This window comes from Camelus dromedarius, chromosome 20 (assembly GCF_036321535.1).
Source record: "Camelus dromedarius isolate mCamDro1 chromosome 20, mCamDro1.pat, whole genome shotgun sequence".
NCBI lineage: Eukaryota > Metazoa > Chordata > Mammalia > Artiodactyla > Camelidae > Camelus > Camelus dromedarius.
The window spans coordinates 32,027,578-32,052,294 of NC_087455.1; the positions used below are offsets into that span (position 1 = coordinate 32,027,578).

General features: G+C 40.7%; 1 protein-coding gene across 1 annotated transcript; it reads right to left on the reverse strand.

Moving 5' to 3' along the window:
- Positions 1–2,806: 2,806 nt before the first annotated feature.
- ERICH5 (glutamate rich 5) lies at positions 2,807–24,394 on the reverse strand. Its single transcript, XM_064476943.1, has 2 exons — positions 24,259–24,394; positions 2,807–4,184 (listed from the first exon to the last, which is right to left on the reverse strand). The coding sequence occupies exons 1-2, from the start codon at positions 24,314–24,316 to the stop codon at positions 4,072–4,074; spliced, it is 171 nt and encodes a 56-aa protein (XP_064333013.1). The 5' UTR covers positions 24,317–24,394; the 3' UTR covers positions 2,807–4,071.
- Between the last annotated feature and the right edge of the window lie 323 nt (positions 24,395–24,717).

Consider the following 24,717-nt stretch of genomic DNA (forward strand, 5'->3'; position numbering starts at 1 on the left):
TTTGAAAACTAGCTACATTTTACAAAAAAAAAAAAAAAAAAGAGGCAGATTTCAAACCAAAATTATTGTCCCTAACTGGTTTCTCAGAACCCCTTTTCTGGAAACCAGAGAGACTTTCAGATCTCTGTCCCTAGTAGTGGATACAGTGGTGTGTTTATTCATGTCAGTTGCACACTTTTAAAACGAAATGGTAATTTAGATTAATATAATATAGACGAGCCCTTCTTCTGCCTTCAAAAGCTGTTAAAGCCTGGCTTTGGTATCTGGAGACGTCTTTTATTACGTGCAGAAATCAATATTATAATCATAAAAATCAATATCACTATAAAGCATAACAATTATGATACAATTGTAAGCCTGCAATATCTCAAATATTACCCAATACACTTGCTAAATGCTATTTCTGAAGTAAAGCTAAAGGCCTTCAATTTGACTCTACATGGATTAGTACTGCTGAGGAGTTCCCTAACTTTTGTTGATAGTACAAAGAAATGAAAAGAGAAATTCCATACCTGTCAACGGCTCTCTGAGATTACACCGACTCTATTTCTGCAATTAAAACCTTGAGATTACAACCAACCACTCGTTCACTTTATAAACTCTGGGGAGAGAGGCACTGACAAAGTTTTAGATTAAATGATACCTTGTGAGCAAATGGTTTCAACTTTTCACACACAGCCATGCCTTGCTATTAGAGGATCATTCTCCTTCTACCTGACAAATGCATGTGGGCTACATGAATGGCTTTATGATGTCCACATCGCTGGCATTTGTGAAAAAATTCAGAATTGGGTCACCAAGTTAGCTTTATAAAAATGAGATGCTTGTAATGTTAGATGCTCTAACAAGTGATTGTATTTTCCAAAACAGCACAGATTATTTGACCATTGAACACTCTTTGATTAGTTAAATGTAAAAAAAAAATTTTTTTTCCTTCAAAAGCCATTCTTAAGACCAACTGTGGAATACAGCATTTGTTAAGAGTGATGTGGGTGTTTTGATTGCTTAAAGGCTATTAGCTATGTTAGGAGCTCTTACTCCAAAGTTTAAGTGGAAAAAGCAAAGAGGTCACAGGTTGGCCAAACAGTCCTAACCTGTGGGTCCTCCAAGAGACTGGGTACAAAGCACCTCTGGCCAAGAGTTTTGGAATCTGGATTGGAGATTTCCTAGATTTGCAACTGACTCTGTTGGCAAATGCAAACATTCACTTCACTCTGGGGATGCCAGCTGACAAATCGTTTGTTCTCCCAATTAGATACAGAACATACTTTGATCATCTTTTTCTTTTTTCTGCCTCATTGATCATCTTAACAGAACACAAACTGGACTATAAAGTGGCTGTACAGCGCCCTGATGGTAGTTTTCCTATTAATTCATTATAAACAGCTCAAGCCTTTCACCCTGCTCGTGCATTTTGAATCTGGAGGCAAAACTGATGAATTCCTCTGAGTCTGGGGCCTTAGGATCAGAATGCACTTTGCTATGATAAGCCTATCATATCACTTTAAGGCAAAAGAAAAAATCCCAACATAGGAAAGGATGGATTAGTGGTTTTACATGCACTTTTCACAATGGAAGGGCCAAGTAAATTGTCATTTGTGTTTTAAAATGTGGATATATAAGCATACACTTCCATTTTAGCATATCCATACGGCCTGGCATATACCTTATCTTCTTGTGGAAGTCAACACAATAAGCTTTACCATCTTTTCACAGGACTAAAGGATACGGGAGAGACAGCTTCGCTGCCCATTTTATACCTTTCTGTATTTGAGTTTAACTATAGGCATTTATTACTTTAATTTTGTTTTAGAAAATAAATTAGTAGATTATTTTAGATGGCATATTTTAATTTTGGACTATTCAAATATTATGGAACATTTCCACTTTCTTTATGGGTTTTGAATTAAAAACTTACTAATATTATCTAAAAGAATAATAACAATTTCTTAAAAAGTACAGAAAGTATCAGAAATTGATACAGATTTCCAAAATTTTCTGAGAATAAATGATTGTAGTCTTTAATGGAAAATAATGGGATTAATAAATAATTTGAAAACTTCTGCCTTATAATTATATAATAATGCTTTTGAGAAGTTCTTTCAAGAATGAGTTCTGAATAGATCTCTTTAGCATGTTAGAGATTTAAAAAAAAATCCACACAATGACACAGAATGGACCTTTATGCCTACTGAGTAAATCAATTCTACTATTTCAGTACTTGATGCAAAGTACAATTCCACTTTTTAAGATGGTCATTCATATTTTACACTTAGCTCTGACATTTTCTACTTCCTCAACATCTATATAAAAATACCTTTGGTCAGGAAAAACACTTTTAGATGACAAAATGTAGCTTGAAAGATATTATATCAGTTCTGATTTATATAACTTTCTGACCTAAAATTATTGCTGTTTTTGGAACTACACCAAATACATAGCTTGTTACTAAGCTTGAGCAGCCTTGGCATGAAAATGTTAGGGTCATACAAATTCACATTTTAAATATATTATTTTTTAATGAATTAAATGTAAATGGGAATCTTTGGTATTTATTACTCATTAGTTGATTCAATAAATATTTATCAAGCACCTATTATGTTCTATTAGAAGTGCTAAATGCCTGAATTCAAAAGTACATAAAAGTCCTTGCCCCTTCGATAAAATCGTAATCCACTTTCTTATCGTTGCAGAAAGGACGAGGTCATGTACTCAAGTAACTTCTCTTGTTGTCTACCTCAACTCTTGAAAGTCAGGAACAAAAACTAACATTAAAATCAGAGTAAAGATGATAATTCTTCCCTGTCTCCTATATTCTTAAAATTAATTACATCATCTTAATATTCAGTTTAATATACAAGCTAAAATAAGAGTCTAGTTAGTTCATCTGAGCAGTTCTCTTTAAACTATATATTTACAAATAAGATAAGATAGCAAATGTTCCCAGAATGCAATTCTATCCTGATATTCATAAACAGAAGGCACTCACTGGAGGGCCAGATTGCTATCACTACTATTATTCACGTATAATCATTTACCAAAATCCCTTGGCAACTCTGGAGGAATTCTTGAAAAGTGACTTCTCTATGGTACATCACTTTAACATTAATGAAATACTATAAATGATTTTTAAATCTTGATTTCTTAGCTCCTTTCCACCTCTATTGCCCAATATTAAATCACAGCAATCTAAAGAAAAATAAAATTAAAAAACAGGGCCCAAGGAACAGACTCCATATAGGCAACAATTCTAGGTTTTAATTCTTGCTGTTTGTTGCCTCTGAAATACATGCAAAAGTCAGTTAATTTGCAATGCTTTTAATGTCAGTCAAAAGGATAGTATCAATTAAAACATGTCACAGACTTGTAAAATCAACAGCTGATTCAAGATGGCATGTAAAAAATGTGTAGCCTTTCATGGTTAAAAAGCCTAATCCCGGAGCAGCACCAGAGTCTGCATTTCTATGACATGACATTTGTTAGCATATTTAATACATCATGATCAGTAAGGATCCATGGTAGGAGACAGACTTAAGGTGAGAAGGTAATTAGGTGACATGCTTCTCCAGGATCCTACCAGCTTGAGCTTCTGTGACAGAAAAGAAATACTAGGTGTAGTTTGCCCTGCTGTTGTCAATGATTCTTATTCCACCTGAATTCTAACTGTGTGACTTTATTATCATGAGTTCCCTAAAATTTGCCAACTCCTTTCTCCAGCCACCTAGACCTAAAAGTCTGTATCTTCTTTTCAGGGTCTCATTTCTACACTGAACGGACCAATTGCCACGATGAAGAGAATGCCCTCACACTCCTAAACGAACATACACCCAGTTATCTTGGCTCTGGCTACTGTAGTTTTGAATGTATCACTATTCTAAGTAGCTAAGACAACTGTTTACAGCTTAGCAGTTTTATGGAATACAATGTAATGAAGAGCATGACAACCACATTCCCTGTATAAAACATGTAGATGTTGAAAGAGAAGGTCTGTAACCACAAGCTTCACTGCGTTTTCCTGTCTCCTCTATTACAACCCACTGTGTCCGTTCACCCTGCCGTCACCACGTCTATCTATGTGGCTGCTGAAAGACCCACAGCTTCTCCTGTTTCCTCTTCTTTTGTTTCAGCCCCTTCACTTACGTTCTCATTCTCCATCTCCGTTTCAACCTTTTCTCCTGTCTCACCTGGAAAAGAAACCAAATGCGTTATTAAGAGATTCTCATTTAGCATGAACAATAAAGTGCCCCACAGCTGGTTTCCAACAGGGCAGCTCTCACACTTTAGGTCTAAACAGTAAGATTCTCTGGTGATGTCGAGAAAGGCAGTCATCCTGGTTCTCTCAGATCCTCCCAGGGGCCGATATCACTTACCACTTCCAAGTCTTGGCATTCTCTTATATAAAATCAGGACGCAGAATTACCCAAGAAATGACAGCAGAACATATTACAAATAGAAAGTTCCATTTATATCTAAATCAAAGGTGGTCTAAGGGTGCCCAGAAACCTGTCTTGTTTGGCCATTATGATGTTTAAAGAAGACAATCATTAAACATTTAAAGACTGCAAACATTTCAAAGTCTGAGCATGGGGGAGGGACAAATTAGGAGTTTGGAATTAACAGATACACATTATTATATATAAGACAGATAAACAACAAGGACCTACTGTATAGCACAGGGAACTATATTCAGTTCCTTGTAATTACATAGAATGGAAAAGAATCTGAAAAAAACATATATGTATATGTATAGCTGAATCGCTTTGCTGTACACCTGAAACTAACATTGTAAGTCAACTATACTTCAATAAAAATAAAATTTAAAAAAAAAAGAAAAAGAAAAAGGCACTCCTTTAAATTCTAAAGATGAGCTATATGGTAAACTATCAGGGAGAATCAACAAATAAAAATTTTAAAAATAAGAGTAAATAAATAAAAGTCTGGGCATTGTACATACAAATCTGTTTCCCTAAGAAGTCAGTTTGGGCAACATTGGCCCCTATGATTTTGGGTGGAGCTGAGAAGCAGCTGCCTCTTTCGAGAGGACTGTGCTCCTGTTCACCGAGGTCCCCGGGGCTCCCCAGGACGCTGCATGTTTCCCTCACTTCACTCCCTGTCATTGTCCTGGGCTCTCAAGACCTGAGTTCACCTGGTCTTACAAATACATGCTCTCACTTGCTTCCCCCTTGTTGTTCCCAGAGCACCTTCACACACCTTCATTACAGCACTAACCTCAAAAGACTGCGGTATTTTGTTTAAATTCTGTCTTCTTCTCACTAGGTTGTGAACCCCCGAGAACAGGGACTACCCCTTACTCCTGCACTGAGCACCTAGCATATGATTAGGACCTTTAAAAACTGCTGCATTAATAAATGAGAGGATTAAGAGAAGGATGAGTGTGTCACTTGATTATACTGCAGGATGGAGCTAAAGTTTACCAAAATGTAAATCCTGCTCCAGAAGAATTTTTTTTAGTATAACTCCAATAAAGAACAGTACAGATACCACTTGTATGCTGGTAAAACACATTTGAAAAACACCACATGCCAAGATATAGTAAATTCTCTCTAGTCTTCTCCTAAAGATAAAAGACTACAGGAAGACAGGAGCAGACTGACAGTAATTTTCTCAGCATAAGACTGGCGCTCTAAGAGCCATCGTATTTGTGTATTGTTCATTAAAAAGTCAGGTCCTCCACTGACCACCTTTACTTTGGATCCTCATACCATGCATGGGGCCTGATGGGGGTGAACTTGGAAAAATTCAGAAATATTAACACGCTTTCAATATTCCATTTTACTCATTGATGAAGCTCTAGGTTAAAATTTGGACACAGACTATGCTTTAAAACTTTTTTGCTGGAAAGCCAAACGCCTGTTTTTCAGGTATGGAAGGTTTTTTGTTTGGGTCAAATGAACTTCAACCACCTGAAACAGATACTTCAGTGACGTGTGTGTGTGTGTGTGTGTGTGTGTGTGTGTGTGTGTGTGTGTGTGTGTGTGTGTGTGTGTGTGTGTGTGTGTGTGTGTGTGTGTGTGTGTGTGTGTGTGTGTGTGTGTGTGTGTGTGTGTGTGTGTGTGTGTGTGTGTGTGTGTGTGTGTCAGCCACCCTACCCCGAGAGATGACCTCTTAGGGAGCACATCTGAACAACCTGGATCCCGGACAGCATAACTTTTACCTTCGACATGTTGGTCTCCGTCGTCAGTGTGACTTCTCCTGATCCTTTCCACGTTTGCCCCGGTATCTAGAGCTCCTGATGGATGGTCCAGACTTCCAGCTATTCTTTCAGGTTGGATCTGCTCCACGTTTCCTGGACCTTCAGGGGTTTTGTGGAGTGAGTCACTCTCTCCAGCTGTTCCCACAAGCTGACTTCTGTCCAGGACTTCTGCTGTTTCATCCTCTCTGGGAATTGTCTCTAGACGTCGTGGCTGCTTATCTTTCCCCAGCGTTCCCTGAAGTTGCTGCTCCTCCCCTGCTCCCTCAAGCTGACTTTCGTCCAAAACTTCCAGAGACGCCTCTTTGGGGATTGTTTCTACAAGCTGCGACTCTTTGTCTTCTCCCAAAGTTCCCTGAAGTTGCTGCTTTTCAGCTGTTTCCACAAGCAGACCTCCTTCCAACATTTCTGGGGATTCTGTCTCCTTGGGAACTGTTTCTGGGAGTTGGGACTGTTCATCCTTTCCCAGAGCTTCTTGAGATGGTGGCTCTCCAGCTGCTTCCAGAGGTGGAATTTCCTCAGCTGTTTCTAGAAGCCCCACCTCTGTGGCAGTTGGTGGATTCTCAGTACCTTCCACTGCTCCGGGGGAGGCCCCCTCTCCCGCTGTCCTCAGAGGTTGACTCTTGGCTTCTGCTCCTACAGGGTCAGCCTCAGCACTTCCTTTAAAAGGCGGAGCCTCTGTCGCTGCTTCCACGTCCTTCTCCTCTTCTGCTTCTGCAATATCATCTTTGCCACCCAGCTGAGGTGGCCCAGACTCCTTCAGTCCCTCTGGGGGCTGAGTTCCTTCTGTGGACCCTGGTGTGTCTGCAGCATCCTCTGCCAGGGGCTGTTCACCGAGGGGTTTAACACAATTCGCTGTAGACACGGCAGAAATCGTGTGCTCTTCCAGTGGAGGAAGGCTTTCCTTTTGTACCTTGCCATATAAAGTAGATTCTCTCCCCAGTGTACGTGGCTTTGGTTGGACAAAGCAGGACTCACTTTCTTCTGTGGTTGAAAAATACATGTTTGAAGTTACTTTTTCTCACTCATTTGAAAGGAAGAAAAATACAAATTAGTGTTTCGTTTTTATCCTGAGAAAGTATATTGTTCTCAAGAAGTAGATTTAAAAGTTCAAGGCAAGTGAGTACAGAGAGCCACACCTGACCCTAACTCACCCTAAGTTGAGTCTCTTTCATGTTTTCAGCTCAAATACTTTATCAAAACAAAACAAGACAAAAACCATGAAGGTCCTCCAAAGTCACAGGTTTTTTAAAATTAGGTTTATTTATTTATTTTATATATTCTTTAATGAAGGTACAAGAGATTGAACCCAGGACCTCGTGCATGCTAAGCACGTGCTCTACCACTGAGCTATACCCTCCTCCCAACAGTTTTCTTTCCCTGTTTGTTCCTTGAGCACCTTCTCATGGCTCCTGTCCCATATTCTAATTTAGTATGTTTTGTTTCCTCATGTTCTTTCCTCTGTCCCTCCCTCTCTCCTCCTTAGGCTGGGTAGATTTCACCGTGTGTGGTCCCTGGGCGGCTAGAGAGGTCTTACCTTCCCCTTCAAGCCGAGTGGCTCTCAGTGAGAGGAAAGGGCCCCATGACAGAGAAGCTCCATTAGGTAAAGACTGAGATGTCTGGGAGAGGAAGTGGCAGGGACAGGCCAGCCTGAGTTTCCTTTCTTCTGGGGGCCCCAGTGGGAAGGGAAATCAAGAGAGAGTTGGGAAACACGCATTTTAATTCTGGCTCCTCCTCCAACTGTGTGACCTTGGGAACTTAGCTTCCAACAATTATGTCTGTGAAACGGCAGCGAATCCGGCCCACCTATGTCAGTTGCAGGGGCACCATGTCACATTAAACAATGAATGCAGGAGTGCTCTGGACAGTTTAAGAAAGCAACATGGCCACATGTTTAGACTCTTCGAGCCAGTGATCTGACTTCTGGGAATTTATCCTAAAATCATAAACATTAGGAAAATGCTTTGTGGGGAAAGTACAGTAGCCCAGTATTCTTTATAACAGCTAAATCTTGAAAACAGTGTAAAAGTCTAATAATTTGGGGAAAAGATCAATAGTCTGCTGGCTGGAATATTACTGTACCATGAAAAAAGATGATTATGAAGACCCTATGCTAAAATTTAAAAAAAGTATTATATATTTTATATCATATTATATCAAATAAATTATATTAATAGTTTATTATTATTATTTTTATAGTATTAATATAAAGATAAACATTAAATATTATATAGTTTAAAAATCAGCACTCACAGTTGGGTAAATCAAATAAAACAATGCATAAAAAGTATGTATTAGCACAGGGTCCGTTGTGCAATTAAGTTCCCAACAAGTTAGCTATCAGTTTTACATACAGCGTTGATTACAAGAGTGTTGATTATTGAAAGTGATGGAGGAAAAACAGAGGGGAAAATACCGGAAGAAAATTAAGCAACATGTTCAAATGGGCCTCTAGGTGATGTATTTCCTCTTCTACCTTTTTTTCCCCAAAGATAGTTTTTCTTCTTTTCTTGTTCTTTTTTCCCTAAGTTACCCTGATCCAATTATATACGCATATAGTTTAATGCTTCTCTAATGTAAGTTAAGATACACAACCAAGCCTCGGGTCTCCTCTCCCATTTCCCTTTCTCTAGGGTCAAATATTTCCATTCTTCTAGCTGTTTTGGAGACATATTTTTTCTATATCTCTGAGTGAAGTGCTACTTCATGATTTTTCAGTTTGGGCATTTTTAATTAACTACTGCTAAGGAAAATAAAGACTTAGCTCTTTTTTCCTCCACCTCCATCCCCCTTCACCCTCTCCCATCACACATTCACATCTCCTTTCAATTCAGCAATTGCATATTAGTAATGAAGTTTTAAAAAAAATTTTAGAGTTGTATCTTATATATATGCATCTATTTTTATATATACTTTTTATTGAAGTATAGTCACAATTTACAATATTGTGTCAATTAGTAATGATTTAAAATAGTAAATATGTTATTTGGGTTATATCAATATTCAGTTATATGTACATATAACACACATGTCTACTGTGAAGAGCTGAGCTGTGTAGGAAACTGGTACTTTGTAAACAATGTTTTGTTTTTCCCTGAGTTAGTAATTGTCATGGGTCTTCACTTCCTTAGTTTCTGTATTCTCATTCATTCAATACACTACCATTGTTGCTCTTTTTAATACATTTCTTCATATCAAATAGTCTCCCACCCTACTTCCAGGACTGGGTTTGAATCCCCCAGTGGAGAGGAATTAGAGCCTGAAGCTGTGGAAGCAGAGTTCAGGGAGGGTTTTATGAGACACAGGGCACAGCTGCAGGCCCCAGGGTCCACAGGACAGAACTGGGAGGAGGGCTATCCTTTACCTCCCACTCCAGCCTCATCATGTACCACGTCTTCAAATTAATAGCACACGAGGCAGCTTAACAAAAGTGATTTCTCAGGTCTGTAAAGAAATTCATATGACAAGATAATTCATTTAGATACCACAAAAAAGGATGTTTAGGTGATGGTTGCCTTAGGGAATTGACAAGGAAATGTATTATTACACTAATCACAGATATCTGCCAAATTATATTTTCTGGTAAAATAGTTATTACAGTGATCAGTACTGTCAGTTAAATGAGATGAATGATTTTCATCCAGCTGTGCCAGCTGTGGGTGTGTTCTAATGGCACCATTTTTCTAGAGCAGAAAGCTATGAGGGAAAAAATGTGCTGACGTTCCCAAACCATAGCCATTCAATTTTATATTTTGAAAAATACATTATACTAAAAATATATATATATATTATGCTATCAGTCTAAGTCAAGTTTTTTCCCCCAAAAAAGCTTTGTAAAAATGTATTTATCCACAAATGGTGTTTTAAGTGTCCAAGGGATCTGTCCACTTTTGCCATAACTAGAATGTTTATGCCCGTGATCACAGTATCAATTTTCATTCTGATATACTTCTGCTAATCTTGCTGGTATACCTGAAGTAGAAAAATGTCCTTAATATATAATATTTTAATACTGCAACCTGAAAATAGTGAACCAAGCTGGGAAATATGACAAAAGAATGTCACTGTCTATAAAATTTTTGTGGGGTAACCCCCCAAAAGCTAAAACATCTTTAAAATTAGAGAAAATGCTAAAAGTGTAGTGACTCACTCGTTTTGTAATTCATGTCAATTAACTGCACTCTGAGTGTCGAAATACATGTATTTTGGAGGTAATAGCATCTTATTGATCACTCAAAATTTTCTTTTCTCTTACACGATAAAGAGGGTGCTCTAAAAGGGAGGACAGAGATCTAATGACCTTGAAAATGACACCTCTAATGTAGTGGGTGTGAATCCTGGTTCCTCCACTCACTCGCCTTGTTAAGCCTCTTTGTGTCTCAGTTGCATCATCTGCAGAGTGGGGAGAGGACCAGAGCACTGCTGTGAGGATCACATGAGTTAGTACCTGGAAAGCACCAGCAAACGACTGGGACCCACTGAGTGTAATCAAGTTAGCCTTCGCGAGTGGGACACTCCACTTGACGGCCCTAAAGAGGAAGAGGCTGTGGTGGACACAAAGAAAAGGAAGAAAATTCCATTCATTCTATTACTGGTACTTTTCTCTGAGCCTATTCAGAAAAGAAGAACGATCAGAGTAAATAAGTGAAAAGGGTTGGGAAACAAACGGTTGTTTCAAACCATCTCTCAGAGAACACAACAATCAAGTCTACGGTGCCCACAAACTTCCTTCCTCCCTCCTCGGAATGCTTTTATCCCTAGCAGCTAAAGGAAGTACAAGATTTGGATCCATTTGGCCTCCTTCCTCTTCGGCTGGAGCAGGGCATTCCAGACTGTTCTGATGTTGAGTGTGAATCCTGATCCCACCACTTACTGAACTGTGCAATCTAGACAAGTTACCAACCTCCCTGGACCTCAGTGTCCTTATCTATAAAATGGGGATATTATCTTTGTGTTTCAGGCTGGTTAGGATAACTGATACTTCTGAGGCGCTGTGTGTAGTTACCCGACATGGTGGGTGCCGTGAGAAGGTGCTCAGTAAACAGGGACAGGGATGCAGAGCTGCGCTCTTCAGGTTTCTGGCTGCAGGGGGGTGTTCTGCTGAAGGGGCCGGGGAGGCGTGAACTCCAGCCTGTGCGCACCAGCAAGGCTGCGTGCATCAACGGTGGGGGTTTCTCTTCTAATTTCACAAAGGTCCTCTGTGGGCTGGCATGGCCCTGTCAACAAATTATAGCTAATTTAGCGACAGAAAGAAAGAACTGCAGCATTCAAGAGCTTGCATAAACAGTCCCCTAAACACCATAAAGTTGTCACTGTTGACCTATAAAATTCTGTTGTTACCATAAGTTTTAAATCCTGACTGTTGACAGATAATGGAGTCGTTGACAGATAATGAAGTCGTAGTCAGAGTGTCAGCCATGATTTGACCAGACTTGACTCGTATTAATAAACGTTACCACTAACATGGATGGACCTAGAGAGTATCATATTAAGTAAAGTAAGCCAGACAAAGATAAGTATCATATGATATTACTTATATGTGGAATCTAAAAAAAAATGTAAATTTTATTTACAAACCAGAAACAGACTCAAGAACACAGAAAACAAACTATGGTTACCAAAGGGCAAGGTGAGGGGAGGGATAAATTAGGAGTTTGGAATTAGCAGATACACATTACAACATATAAAATGGATAAACAACAAGGACCTACCGTATAGCACAGGCAACTATATTCAGTTTCTTCTAATTAGCTATAATGGAAAAGAATCTGAAGTATTTATATATGTATAACTGAATCTCTTTGCTATACACCTGAGACTAATATTGCGAATCAACTACACTTCAATAAATAATAAAATTTATAAAAAGGTCACTGCTAGTTTTTATATAAATAAATACGTTTCATTTTGTGTGTTGGCTTTAATTTCATTGATTCATCAAGCATTATCAAGCACTGCTATTTGCCAGCTCTGGGCTGAGCACAAGGGTTACGGCAGTTCACAAGGAAGACCTGATCCTTGCCATCCTAGAGATTACTGTCCACGGGGAAATTCAATAGCAGCTACTTCCCTTACAAAGCCCCACTTGGTATCTGTGCGTGACCTCTGACCCAAGGATCTCCACACTGTCCACGTGGCTTCGTGACTCCCCAGCATACCTCCTTGAGGGAGAAGGCGGCATTACACCATGTCTTCCAGTACTCTAACTTGAAAAGAAGTGAGATCTTTTGTCCACAAACAGGAGACATCCTATGCCTAATCTGTATTATTATGTAATAAATACTGTGGGCACATGCATTGCATTGCTGCCACATCTGAAAGTTGTTAAAGGATGTGTCTGTTTTCTGAACCTTACATTTTATCAAATCATACACGGCTCTGGGCCTAATCCTTTGGTGCTCATTATCTCTCTGGATTCTATTGTAAGTTGATCCATGCACAAATTTGTTGTGACAGCTGAACTAACAGAACCCTTGTTGCAAGCACCGTTGTGATGGGCACAAAAAGAAATTAAATACTGGGCAACATTACAGAAGGGATTAGAACCAGAGCTAACATACCTGACATTCACATTATGGTGGAAGCTTTTCTACTCAGTTCATTACCCTAATCAAAAATGAAAAGTTTCTACCCAGCAAGGAGAAAAACTTGAGGTCACTCTTTTCCTATTTCATGGCAGGGACATACCAGTCATCCCAAAGACCTCACTGGCTTGTCTGCTGGATTTTCTAGAGAAGCAATGAGAAAGGGGATCCTGGTATTTTCCCTTGCTGCCAACATTTCTAGGTTCGGGCAGCTTTTGAGCTTTGGGAACCAGGGATGTAGCATGAGTCAGCTCCAGGGCAAAAGTCCACTCACCTTCTTCTCATTTGCTATCTTTGCTTTCTCCTCAACTCCATTCCATCATTTATTTAGCCACAACAACAAATATTTGTGGGGCTAATCGTGGTGCTATTCAAGATGCTTTTGCCCTTTTCCCTCATCAAAGTATGCAAAAATTCTGTCCTCGTGTGCTGTGGCAAAATGCTAATCCCCAAGGGTGCTTTCTATCAGTCAATACACGTTCTTTTGTTGTTGTTGTTAGTGGAAGTACAGGGAATTGAATCCAGGACCTTGTGTATGCTAAGCATGCACCCTACCACTGAGCTATACCCTCCCCCTTATCTGTCAATAGATTTAAAAAGGCACTCATTCCGAGGAGAGGTGAACTTAAGCAATATCCCATGTACCTGAAGTATGAAACCATGAGTCAAAAAAATCCTACAGAGGGCAAATAAAAATCAGACAAGCCACTTTCCATTTTTTAGTAGATCTACCTGAATTTACACATCTAAAATTAGTTTTGACATCACAAGGAAACTCAATAAAGTTTGAAGGTATATCTCATTTTGAACGTTAACTATAGTAAAACAAGAACCTGTAGGTGGGAAGATACTCTGGAACACTTGATGAGCACACATGGAGACAGGGGCTTCTGCCTGGGGAGAGGCTGACATTTAAGAGCTATAGAGCCAGTCATCAAGCCATGGCAAATAGTCACCTCCTTCGGATATGACTTTCCAATTCCATTTTCTTTGGTTCCTATTAGACTTCTATGATATAAACTCTTTTTTTTAAAGAAGCTATTGCATAAAACATCACTTTTGGAATTATCCACAGTATCTGCTACTTAAAAAGACAAGTTTCATTGATTGATGGCCATGATTGGCACATGTGGGCCCAACATTTGGACAGGAATCCAGTCTACAAAACCAAAGACATCTCAATGAACCAGGAAGAAGACAGAGAAAGTGAAGATTATGTCTCTGACATGTACAAACAGTGACACTTCCCCAGCCTAAGCAGGCAGCGCCCACAATGTTTCACTAGGAATAAAACAACATTTACTGAGGCGCTGTGCCTGGAGCTTTATAGGGATTGTCTCATTCAATCTTCCCAGTAACTCCACGAGGTAAATCCATTATTGTCCCCATTATGCAGCTGAGGAGACATGGCACAGGAAGGCCAAGGCCCTTTACCTAGGAGGGGCGCATAGGTGAGAGCGGCAGAGCTCAGATTTGAGCCCAAGGAAGTGAGATTGTACCCTGAAGACTTAGGTGCTTTAGGGCAAACTGTGGTCCCAGAACCTCCACCATCAGTATCACTTGGGAGTTTTTGGGGGGTTTTGTTTTAGTGCTGACTCACGGGCCCCTACCCTAGATCCACTGAACCAAAAATCGGTATTTTTAATGAGCTCCCCAGATGGCTAGGTTACCCGTGGCAGCATTCTGGGGTTATCGGGGAAAGGCATAAAGGAATCAGGAGAAACTAAAATGGACGACAAGCACCTGGAACTGATGGGCGCGAGTGTTCCTTATTCTCCACAGGCGGTGCTGCCCACCTTGGAACACGGGGCGTGGTCTCTGTCCTCGGGCTGGCCCGCCACGGGCAGCAGCACAAGCGATGAGGGGAGTATATTGCTTCAGCAATGAGGCAAGGGCCAGAGCTGGTCTCAGGCAGCTCCATACCGGGGAGCAAGATTTTCTCAAGTTTCCTGCATTTCACAGAACTGATGGGGTTTGCTAAGCCTCTACCTTGGCTCGGTCAGGACAAAGAGATCTTCAAATTTCTCATCTGAAGTGGAGGTTAATACTTGCTGCACCTTGCACTCTAAGAGTTGTGGGCAGGGGGCTATGTCGATGCTCACATAGGGGCTGTTCTCCCGGCTTAGCTGCTGGGTCTGTGCCTGACTCTGTCAGGATACAAAGTTGCCTACAGCCAAGAGCAGGTGTCTGTGCTAGAAAAGGGATATTCCCATCAGCAGTTAGCAAATCTGTGGCTGGGACGGAATACTTAAATTTTGCAACAGAGCAGCTGTAGTCACATAAGATATTTGGACCTCAAGCCTGGGTGGTTAGTGCAGCCTGAGAGCCCCCACTTCTAGAAAGTCCGATGGGCAAACCAAGGAGGATTGTGACCCCAGGTCTTTCGCTGACTGCTGTTACTCCCCTCTCAGGTTAGGGGACCACCTGCAATTCAGATGACTTTGCTTCCATGGTTAGTACTGCTCACATAAAGGGAAGCGGGGGATTTTTTTCCCCAGAATGAAAAGCCACTTGTAATAAAGCAGAAGTCTTCCTCCCACAGGCCTATGCACACTGAGGCCAGCACGGGGCTTCTGGCACAGACACTTGAAAATTGAGTTGAACGAACCCCTCTTCTTCATAAAGCAGAGCATACAAAGAGCATTCTTTCATTATAGGAGAAGCATGTTTGGCCACGGATGATGGAAATGATTAAACTGGAAGGTATCAATAAGATTAGAGAATAAAACAAACATGTACTCTCAACCTCGTCAAGCTTCAGAGTCTGCAGGAAGAGGATTAGAGAAGTTGAGGAAGCAGTGACAAGTCACGTTCAGAACATGTACCCTTCGAACATCGTGGTGGTGAGAAGGGTACTTTGCCTCGGTGGTCTTCCTCCCTCAAACCCGCAACCCCAGTTCCATCATCAGAAAAACATCAGACAAGTGTCAATTGAGGGACAGTCTACAAAATATCTGACCAGTACTCCTCAAAATTGTCAAGGTCATCAAAAAGCCTAAGAAACTGTCACAGTCAAGAGGAGTCTAAGGAGACATGACCATGGCTGCTAAATATAATGTGCTCGATGGGATCCTGGAACAGAAATAGGACATTAGAGAAAGACTAGGGAAATCTAAACAACGTACAGACCTTGGTTAATAATAATGTATCTAACTTGGTTCATTACTTGTGACCAGTGTACCCTACTAATGTAAGATGTTAATGACAAGGGAAAGTGGGTGTGGAGTATATGGGAACTTTCTGTACTATCTTAATTCTCCTGTAAATTTAAAACTATTATAAAGTCTATTTTTTAAAAATTATAGTAGGACAAGTACAAGAGCAAGTAACCTAGCAAAATAAGCTCTAGACATCTTAGAAAAACTGGTTCATAAACTTCAGCCATTCACATAACCACTTTTGATTTTTGAATATTTCTGTACCACTTGTGCTATTACCGACAGTATTTTTTGTCACTTTCCTTTAACAAATTTACTAAAAAGAAAAAAACAAGCAGGAAGTCAACAAATTCAGAGATCTAGAACTTGATTTTGAGGAAAAAACTCAAAATTTGATCTTGGAAAAGCAATAAAGAGAAATTAAGATTTACTACAATTGATATTAATGACAGATGATTTTTATTGAGGATTTATTTACTGGACAAGATTCTAGGCCAGAGGTCAGCAAGTTTTTTCTGTAAAGGGACAGATAATAAATATTTCAGCTTTGCCAGGCAATAGGGCCACTATTGCAATTACTCAACTCTGGCATCTGTCGTTGTAGTGAGAAAGCAGCCTTAGACAATGTGGAAGTGAACAGGCACATCTGTGTTCCAATAAAACTTTATTTACAAAAACAGGTAGTGGGCTGGATTTGGCCAGCAGGCCTGTTTGCCGACCCCTGTTGTAGGTAATATTTAGGCTATACTTCAGCTACACTATATGTATTAACTCATTTATTCCTCAGAACAACTCTCCGAAATAAGAGCTATTGTTAATCTTATTTTACAGTGACGTCACTGAGGCCTAAAGAGGCTGAGTGGCTTAAAGTCACACAACTAACAAATGACCCTGAACCAGGATTTGAACCCAGACAGTGAATCCAGATCCACATTTTAAATCAGAACTCTATACTGTCTCTCAGCATGTTGAAATTCTCTCTCATGTGTGCCCTCACTCACTCTCTCTCTCTCTCACACACACACACACACACATACACTAATTCAAGGTATACAGGTAATTATAGCCTTTCATAATCATCTAGTCTGTAGAGGTGACCCCAGGGCAAACAAAGGAAATTAGCCAAAAAGAAATATGTGGTTCCTATCAGTCCTAGGAAAATGGAAAAGGGTAAGAAGATGTAGGGGGAAAAAGTTCCTTATCATTTCCAACAACCGTGAGAAAGAGAGAAGCAATGAGCGTGCTTTGGGGAGAACAATTCAACGATGCCTGGCTGAAGGCAGATGTTACTTCTCAGTAAGAGTACTAAGATTAAAGGCAACAGAGCAGATGGAATGTCTAGACCTGGGCTTCTGACCTCACTCGTATCACAGAATCCACGGAATACGGTGTTTGTGCAGCACGTGGGGAAGACTGGAGGAAGCTGCACCAGAGGGCTCAGGCCGTCCAGACCCTGCTCGGCTGCCCTAGAGGCTGGGGAGGATGCTGGCACCCTGGACCCCATTCTCACTGGCTGGGAGGCTCTGACACACACAACACAAACATATTTCTGTCACCCAGAACAGACTAGAGCAGCATTAGCAGGGCAAGGCTGAGCAGACAGATGAGTCAGGGCAGTCTGCAAAGTGCGCAATGTTCTCCTCCCGCAGGGACCCTTCAGGACTAGGGTTTTGTTTTTTTTTAAATTGAGGTATATAGTCAGTTTACAATGCTGTGTCAATTTCTGGTGTACAGCACAATTCTTCAGTCATACATGAATACACATATATTCATTTTCATATTCTTTTTCGCTGTGAGCTACTACAAGATATTGAATATAGTTTCCTGTGCTATACAGTATAAACTTGCTTATTTATTTTATATATACCCATCAGTATCTGCAAATCTTGAACTATTAGTTTATCCCTTTCTACTCCCTCCCCCTTGGCAACCACAAGTTTGTATTCTATGCCTGTGAGTGTGTTTTTGTTTTATATATAAGTTCATTTGTCTTTCTTTTTTTCAATTCCACATGAGTGATACCGTATGGTATTTTTTTTTTCTCTTTCTGGCTTACTTCACTTAGAATGACACTTTCCAGGAACATCTATGTTGCTGCTGCAAATGGCATTATTTTATCATTTTTTATGGCTGAGTAGTATCCCATTGTATAAATATAACCACATCTTCTTTATCCAGTCATCTGTAGATGGACATTTAGGTTGCTTCCATGTCTTGGCTATTGTAAATAGTGCTGCTATGAACATTAGGGTGCAGGTGTCTTTTTGAATTAGGGTTCCCTCTGGATATATGCCCAGGAGTGGGATTGCTGAGTCATATGGTAAGTCTATTTTTAGTCTTCTGAAGAATCTCCATACTGTTTTCCACAATGGCTCCACCAAACTACATTCCCACCAGCAGTGTAGGAGGGTTCCCTTTTCTCCACACCCTCTCCAGCATTTGTCATTTATGGCCTTTTGAATGATGGCCATTCTGACTGGTGTGAGGTGATACCTCATTGTAGGACTAGATTTTAAAGAAAAACTGCTTGCTGAAGAGAGCAGGAAGGGCCCTTTCACTGAGTATAAAGACAAAAACACTACAGGCTGGAAGAAGTCCTCAAGGGAGTGTTCTGGTGAAGGGAGCAGGCAATTAACTGATGGACCAAAAATTCCTGGATTGGATGGCACATCCTTATGACTACAGGGAAAGGAAGCAGAAGGCCAGGGCCTTTCTTTTAGTGGAGAGGAGGGAGCTCAGTCACTGACCCTCAGCAGGGGAGGACCTGGGGGAGCGGTATCCCAAACAGCCACAAAGAAGCCGCCAAGGCTGAGTACTTTCTAGATATGCACACTCACTTGGAGAGCTATATTCTGATATTTTGCTTTAAAAAAACAGAATCATTACCTGTACTACTAACACACCAGGATTCGAAGTCTGGCCAAGTTTGACGTTTTTTTAAAATCAGTTTTGGTGAGCCTTTCAGTAACCCTCACAAGTATTAGGTTTTTATTTTAAGTTTGATGTTGTTAAACATCAACCCAGAAGTGAAATGGTATGCGTGAGCTGGAACGTGTGGCAACCTTACAGAAGCATGATTTCACAGAACACAATAAAGCTCTGTTTTGCCGTGTTGATCTTTTCCTGCATGACTAGGAGAGTCTTCACAACCCAACACTGTCTTCTCAAGCCCATCTTGGCCAGTGTTACCTTCCAGTCTCTGTTATTCCATGGGTCCCGCTTCCCACACCCCCTCTGCTTTTCTAAGTAGTCCTCTCTTCCCCCTGACTCCCCATCTCTGTCAGTCCGATCATTCCCCCAACCACCCGTTCAACAGATACAGACTGTATTTCTCCTGTGTGGAGGCCACGTGATGGGTTCTGGCAGAATCAGGATGAGACCCAGATGGAACTGGGGTCTGTGAACAGAGCAGGAGCTTCGGAGGTACACACATTGCACTTAAGCCCCAGCTCCGTCACCAAGCTGTAGTTTTCTAGCTGCATTTAATGAAACTAATGTCTGCTTTATAAGGCTCTTATGGGGATTAAATGAGATTATGAACTAATGTACCTAGAACCAAGTGGGTGCCCCTACCTTGTCCCCTGGTTTCTGCTCCATGTCCATTTTTTAATGTGGCTGTACTAATGTCAAAAGACTTTAATTTTAGAAAAAGATATATTGTGTTGTTAATGAGAGTGAAAATTGCTACAACCATTATGGAAGGAATTTAGGCAGTCATCTATTAAAATTATAAATGTGCGTACCCTTGGACCTAGTAACGCCTTTCTGGTAAATGGTCCTACAAGTCATGCTTGCAGCATTCAAAATGATATATGTGTAAAGGAATTCACTGCAGCCTCATTTGCAATGGAAAAGACTGGAAACAAATCAGGTGTCCTTCAATAGGGACCTGGTTAAATAAATCACACAATGGATTCTTAAGTAAGGATAAAGAGGAAAAAAGAAGCTCTCTATATTATAGAGAGATTATACAAAGAGCTCCATATTTTTAGGTGAAAAAACAAGGTGAAGAATAATGGGTATAATACACTATAGTTTATGAATAAAGATGGGAGAGCAAAATACTATTTATAATGTATAAAGGAAAAAACCCTAATAAAAGTACCCACGGCTGGGACTGAAACTAAGCAGATGATGGAGCTGGAGTGGGAGGTGTACTTTTCACTGCATGCATTTTCCAAATAATTTGCAATTTTTGGAACCAGGTATACAGGAACCAGGTTCGATTTTTGGAACCAGCTTATGTTCCATTATAATTAGCTAGGTGTAATAATCAGAGCTACCACAAAGACTTACTGAGCATTCTCTGTGTGCCAAACTCTACAAGGGACACATAGACACACAAGACTCAGTCCAGAGAATTCTAGCACTTGAAATAAAAAAAAAAATCCCATTTATATAATATCTGTTTGCAAGAAAAGCGTATAAACTTCATTTTAATGTTAATGATGCTTGTTCTTCAGTTACAAAGGAGGAGTGTTTGTCTACTTAGGACAAATGTTACTGTGTGAAAACATTGGTGGAAGACTGTAGGTGTTTCCACAGTATAAAGAACAATTCACGTAACTGTGAAATTCAAGCCTCATCCTGTTACCTAGGCAGTGTGGACTCCAAGCAGCTAGTGAGAGTTCAGATAAGAACAAACACATGATTACAGCTGTCAGAGGAAATGTACACATTAACCTAGCAATGCATTAATCAATAATCACCATCTGTTTACTTTGTCCATGTTGGGGCTTAAGCTATAAAAATCTCAGGAAGAAGTCTGCCAGAAACGGATGGCATTTATATCAGGAAAGAGTGGAGAAGTGATCACACCTATAAGCCGGGGGCTGGTAGCACAGGAGGACGGTTAGGATGCCAAAGGTTGGGAAACATTGGGATCCATTAATGTCTGTGAAATCAACAAAATCTTTATGGTCAGGTTCATCAGCTCCTCAGAGCACTGAAAAGAATACAAATTGTGCTAATATGTAGAACTTGCTCCCACAGACATAAGAAATTCCAAACTCAAACTGTCTAATTGTCCTTTTAAGAAGAAAAGCCTCTTTCCTCACACATTTCAGGGCGTTCAGTAAAAATCAATGTATGACTACCATGTACCAGGCCCTGTTATGCACTTTTGAGTAGCACTGGATAATTATTCACACCAGAGGCCAGTCCCCACTCTGTCCCCATCCCCTCCCTCCACATCTCTTTCCCTAGTGGGTCATCTTTGGAGGTGATGGAAAGCAGCTCAGTGGGATTCAGTGTCTGATGGGTCAGAGCAAACGTCTCTGTGATCAACAGAATGGACTATTCCTACTGGCTCCCTAACCAGTAGCAGCTATCTGATTCAATGGATCCCAGAAAACAAGCACTTCTATATCTTAGTGTTACAGGATTTTAGAGCTGTAAGAGATCTCAGGGGCAACCTAGTCCAGCCAATTATTTTATGAGTCTTTTGCTTGGAGGCTAATACTGCATCATGTATAACAGTTCTTAAACCAGTTACAGAATATTGTTAGGCGGAACTGCCCAAACACAAATCCAGTCTATAGGCTAGCTGATGTATTTTAGCTGTAACTGATGGAGTTCTAAGGTTGATATTGCAAATTTAAAAGAATCTCTTATGATAGGAAGATTTGTATCTCCACAGGACGGCACTGGAAACTTCTCCACATCTATGTACCTGATGGAAATATCTTTAAGGTTAAATGTTTTCCAAATATTCCTAGTTTAAACTTGGAAGCAAATATAAACTTCATATTTTTCTGACTCTTATTTAAGGATAAATAAATATTTATTTTAATATTGATCAATTTATATTAGTAAAATATATGCATGTATTACATGTTATAATATTTATTTGATGTTTTATTTAGGTGTTATAATAAACTATATTATAATATTAAATTACATTTGTTAGATTATAAGTACTTTATCATCCTTTATTTTATTTCTTTTGTTGTTTACATAGTGAATAACCACACACCTTATGGGGATCCAGAGTGGTTTGAGGCAAAAACAGATTTCAACCCAGTTATCAAAAACTGGTTTAAGGAGGAAAAGAACAGATAAGAGGTCAAGTTCTAGAATGAGAGTACCTGAGTTCAAAGCCCAGTTTTGACTCTTAAGGAATCCTGAAACCTTGGGCAAATTATTTACTCTTCTCTGTAAAGTGGGGTAATCACAATACTTAGTCAAAGCATTGTTATGAAGATTAAATGAAGTAATTTATTCAACAATCATGTGCCAAACATTGTTAAGCACTGGGGGTACAGTGAGTAAATGCATGTATGGAACATTCAATAAACTTGGACTATTTGTATCCGAAAGCACATACATACAGGCTTAGGGTTGTACATAGGGTGTAAAGAAATTCTGAGCTACAGAAACAGGAGTGAATTATTTATGGGGCCTCCAAGACCACGGAGTTGAAATGCTGATGAACATACAGTAGTATCCAATTACAAGAGAGTACTATCTAATTGAGGATCAGAAGCAAAGTACACCTGTTGATTGATTTAATATGTGTGTTGAGCAATTTATGCAGCATATTCATTAATTTTCTATGCACTAAAACTGGTTGTCAGGCAGTTTAACATTTTTTTGAGAATAACATCCGTGAAAACTTAGAACAGCAATGAAAGCGTGAATAAAAAATGAAAGGGCATGACTCATGTGGATGGTTATTTATATTGGTGATAGAATGTTATTTAAAACAAGGTCATTCATTACTTTCTGCGAGGATTAAAAACTCCCTTCTACCCACTGGATACTTTTGCTCCTCCCCAAGAGTAACATTCCCTGCAGCCAGAGTTTTTCATCAGTTAAAAAACCTACAATGATGATTTAGTGCTCTGCTTTTTAAACCACGATGCTACTCCTCGGACATCTGGGAGCATAGCAGGGGCTAATCGAAACCAAAATAATATGGTATATCTTTCTGAAGCACCAGTTTTCCATACTGAAACCAACAAGGATTTATCACGGAACAGAATGCAAAACCCACGTGATTTCATAAAATAAAATATAAAACATCAAAGATACTGCTCCTTGCAGTGGCCTCCTGAAAGCAGGTTTGGGGGACAGAGGCTTTTGTCTCTTGAGGAAAAAGGTCAGCAAGCTTTGAACATTTGGAATGGATTTTTCCATCTTTGTACCTTGTTGTCAGTGACCAGGGGTTTGGAATCACCTTTATGTATGGCTTTACATATTTGGCTCAGTTCCAAACTTTTTATTGCTTTCTGTTATCTATGAAGTTATAAATAAATATCATACACTACAGAAGTGACTGCGACACAACCTGGTTTTGACTAGACAGTGCCTGAACTTTGAAACCCCATTCCTGAGAATCCTGTGCTCCTTACTACAAAATCAGAGAGGAAGACCTTTCTGTGTTGCTGAAATAACACAAGGTGCTAAAAGACTTGTGAAAATGAATTAACCAGAGTATAAAATTTCCCAAAAAGTTAGTCTTGATGAAGACGGTAAATTAACTTGAAAGAAATTTCTTAAACTTCAGAGCTTTGTCCAAAACACCAGCCATTCGAAATTTAAAAAGTGAGTCGGCTCTAAAACCCAGTCATTCTCTAGTTCAATAATCTGCCTTCATTCTTTTCACAGCACTTCTCACTGTCAGAAACGTACTATAATCATTTGTTTAACTTTTGTTTGTCTTTTTGTTTTGTCTTTTCTACTCTCAAATCCAAAAGTAGCGTCACTTGTATTTTCACTATTTACCCAAGAGCCTGGCTATTATATAGCAAACGCTCAAAATAATGTGTTTAGTTTCTGTTTAAGATTCAGTAAAGACCACTTTTTATCACATGCATATTTTTCAAGAACTGCTTAAGCCAAGGATAGACAATGTGAATCTAACCTCTTCAAAAGCACAGGAACCTATTAGATGGGAGTGAATGCCCATCCGCATAGTAATCTGAAATTTCTTACGTTTAAGAGATTAACAGCACCTGTCGCAAGGACAGGACATTCCGCATTTGCTAAAGAGAACGCTGCAGCTCCGCGTCAGAGATTTTACGCCAACTCCCCGCGCTCACCTGGGCAGCAGGGTCCCCGCACCGCCGGGCTCGCGAGTGGGGCAGGAGCGCACGGGGACCGCCGCGCCCTAGGGCACAGCTGCGCTGCTTCAGATTCCGGAGGGAGTAGCGCTCCCTTAGGGTTCCATTCGCATCCTGAGGGAGGAGCCGCCCCCTTCCGGGCGGAGGAGGGGCACGAGCCGCACCTGTCGGACCCCCGGGAGCCACCCACGCCAGCCCGAGGCCCGGGACGGGGGTTGAGGAGAGCCGGGTTCTCTACTCACCGCTGTGGAGCCTGTTGCTGTCGCTGGCTTTGTTGAGGGAGCTGCTGGAGCAGCCCATCGCGGGCAGGAGGGCGCCTGGGGAGAGAGTGCGGCCACTTGTCCCAGCCCCTCGCGGGCGTCAGTCCCCGAGTCCGGATCCGCGCGAACCGCTCCGGCAACAGAAGTTCTTTCAACTCCGCGCGGCAGGCTCCCGCGGCCGCAGCGCGCAAGCGCAAAGCGCAGCGCACGGTGAGGATGCGCAACTGGAGAGCAAAGGGAGCCGCACGCAGGCGGAAGGACCCAGGGAGGGGACAGCGAGGACGCAGAAGGGGACAAGGAAGGAGCCAGGTCGGGAGAAGGTGGAGGGAGTGCTAAAGGCAGAGGGGGAAAGGCCTCTGAAGCCGGGATAGGGATGATGTCAGGGAGAGAGGGCGAAGAGCTGGGAGGGCTCATGTGAACCATCACTAAATAGCTGGGGAG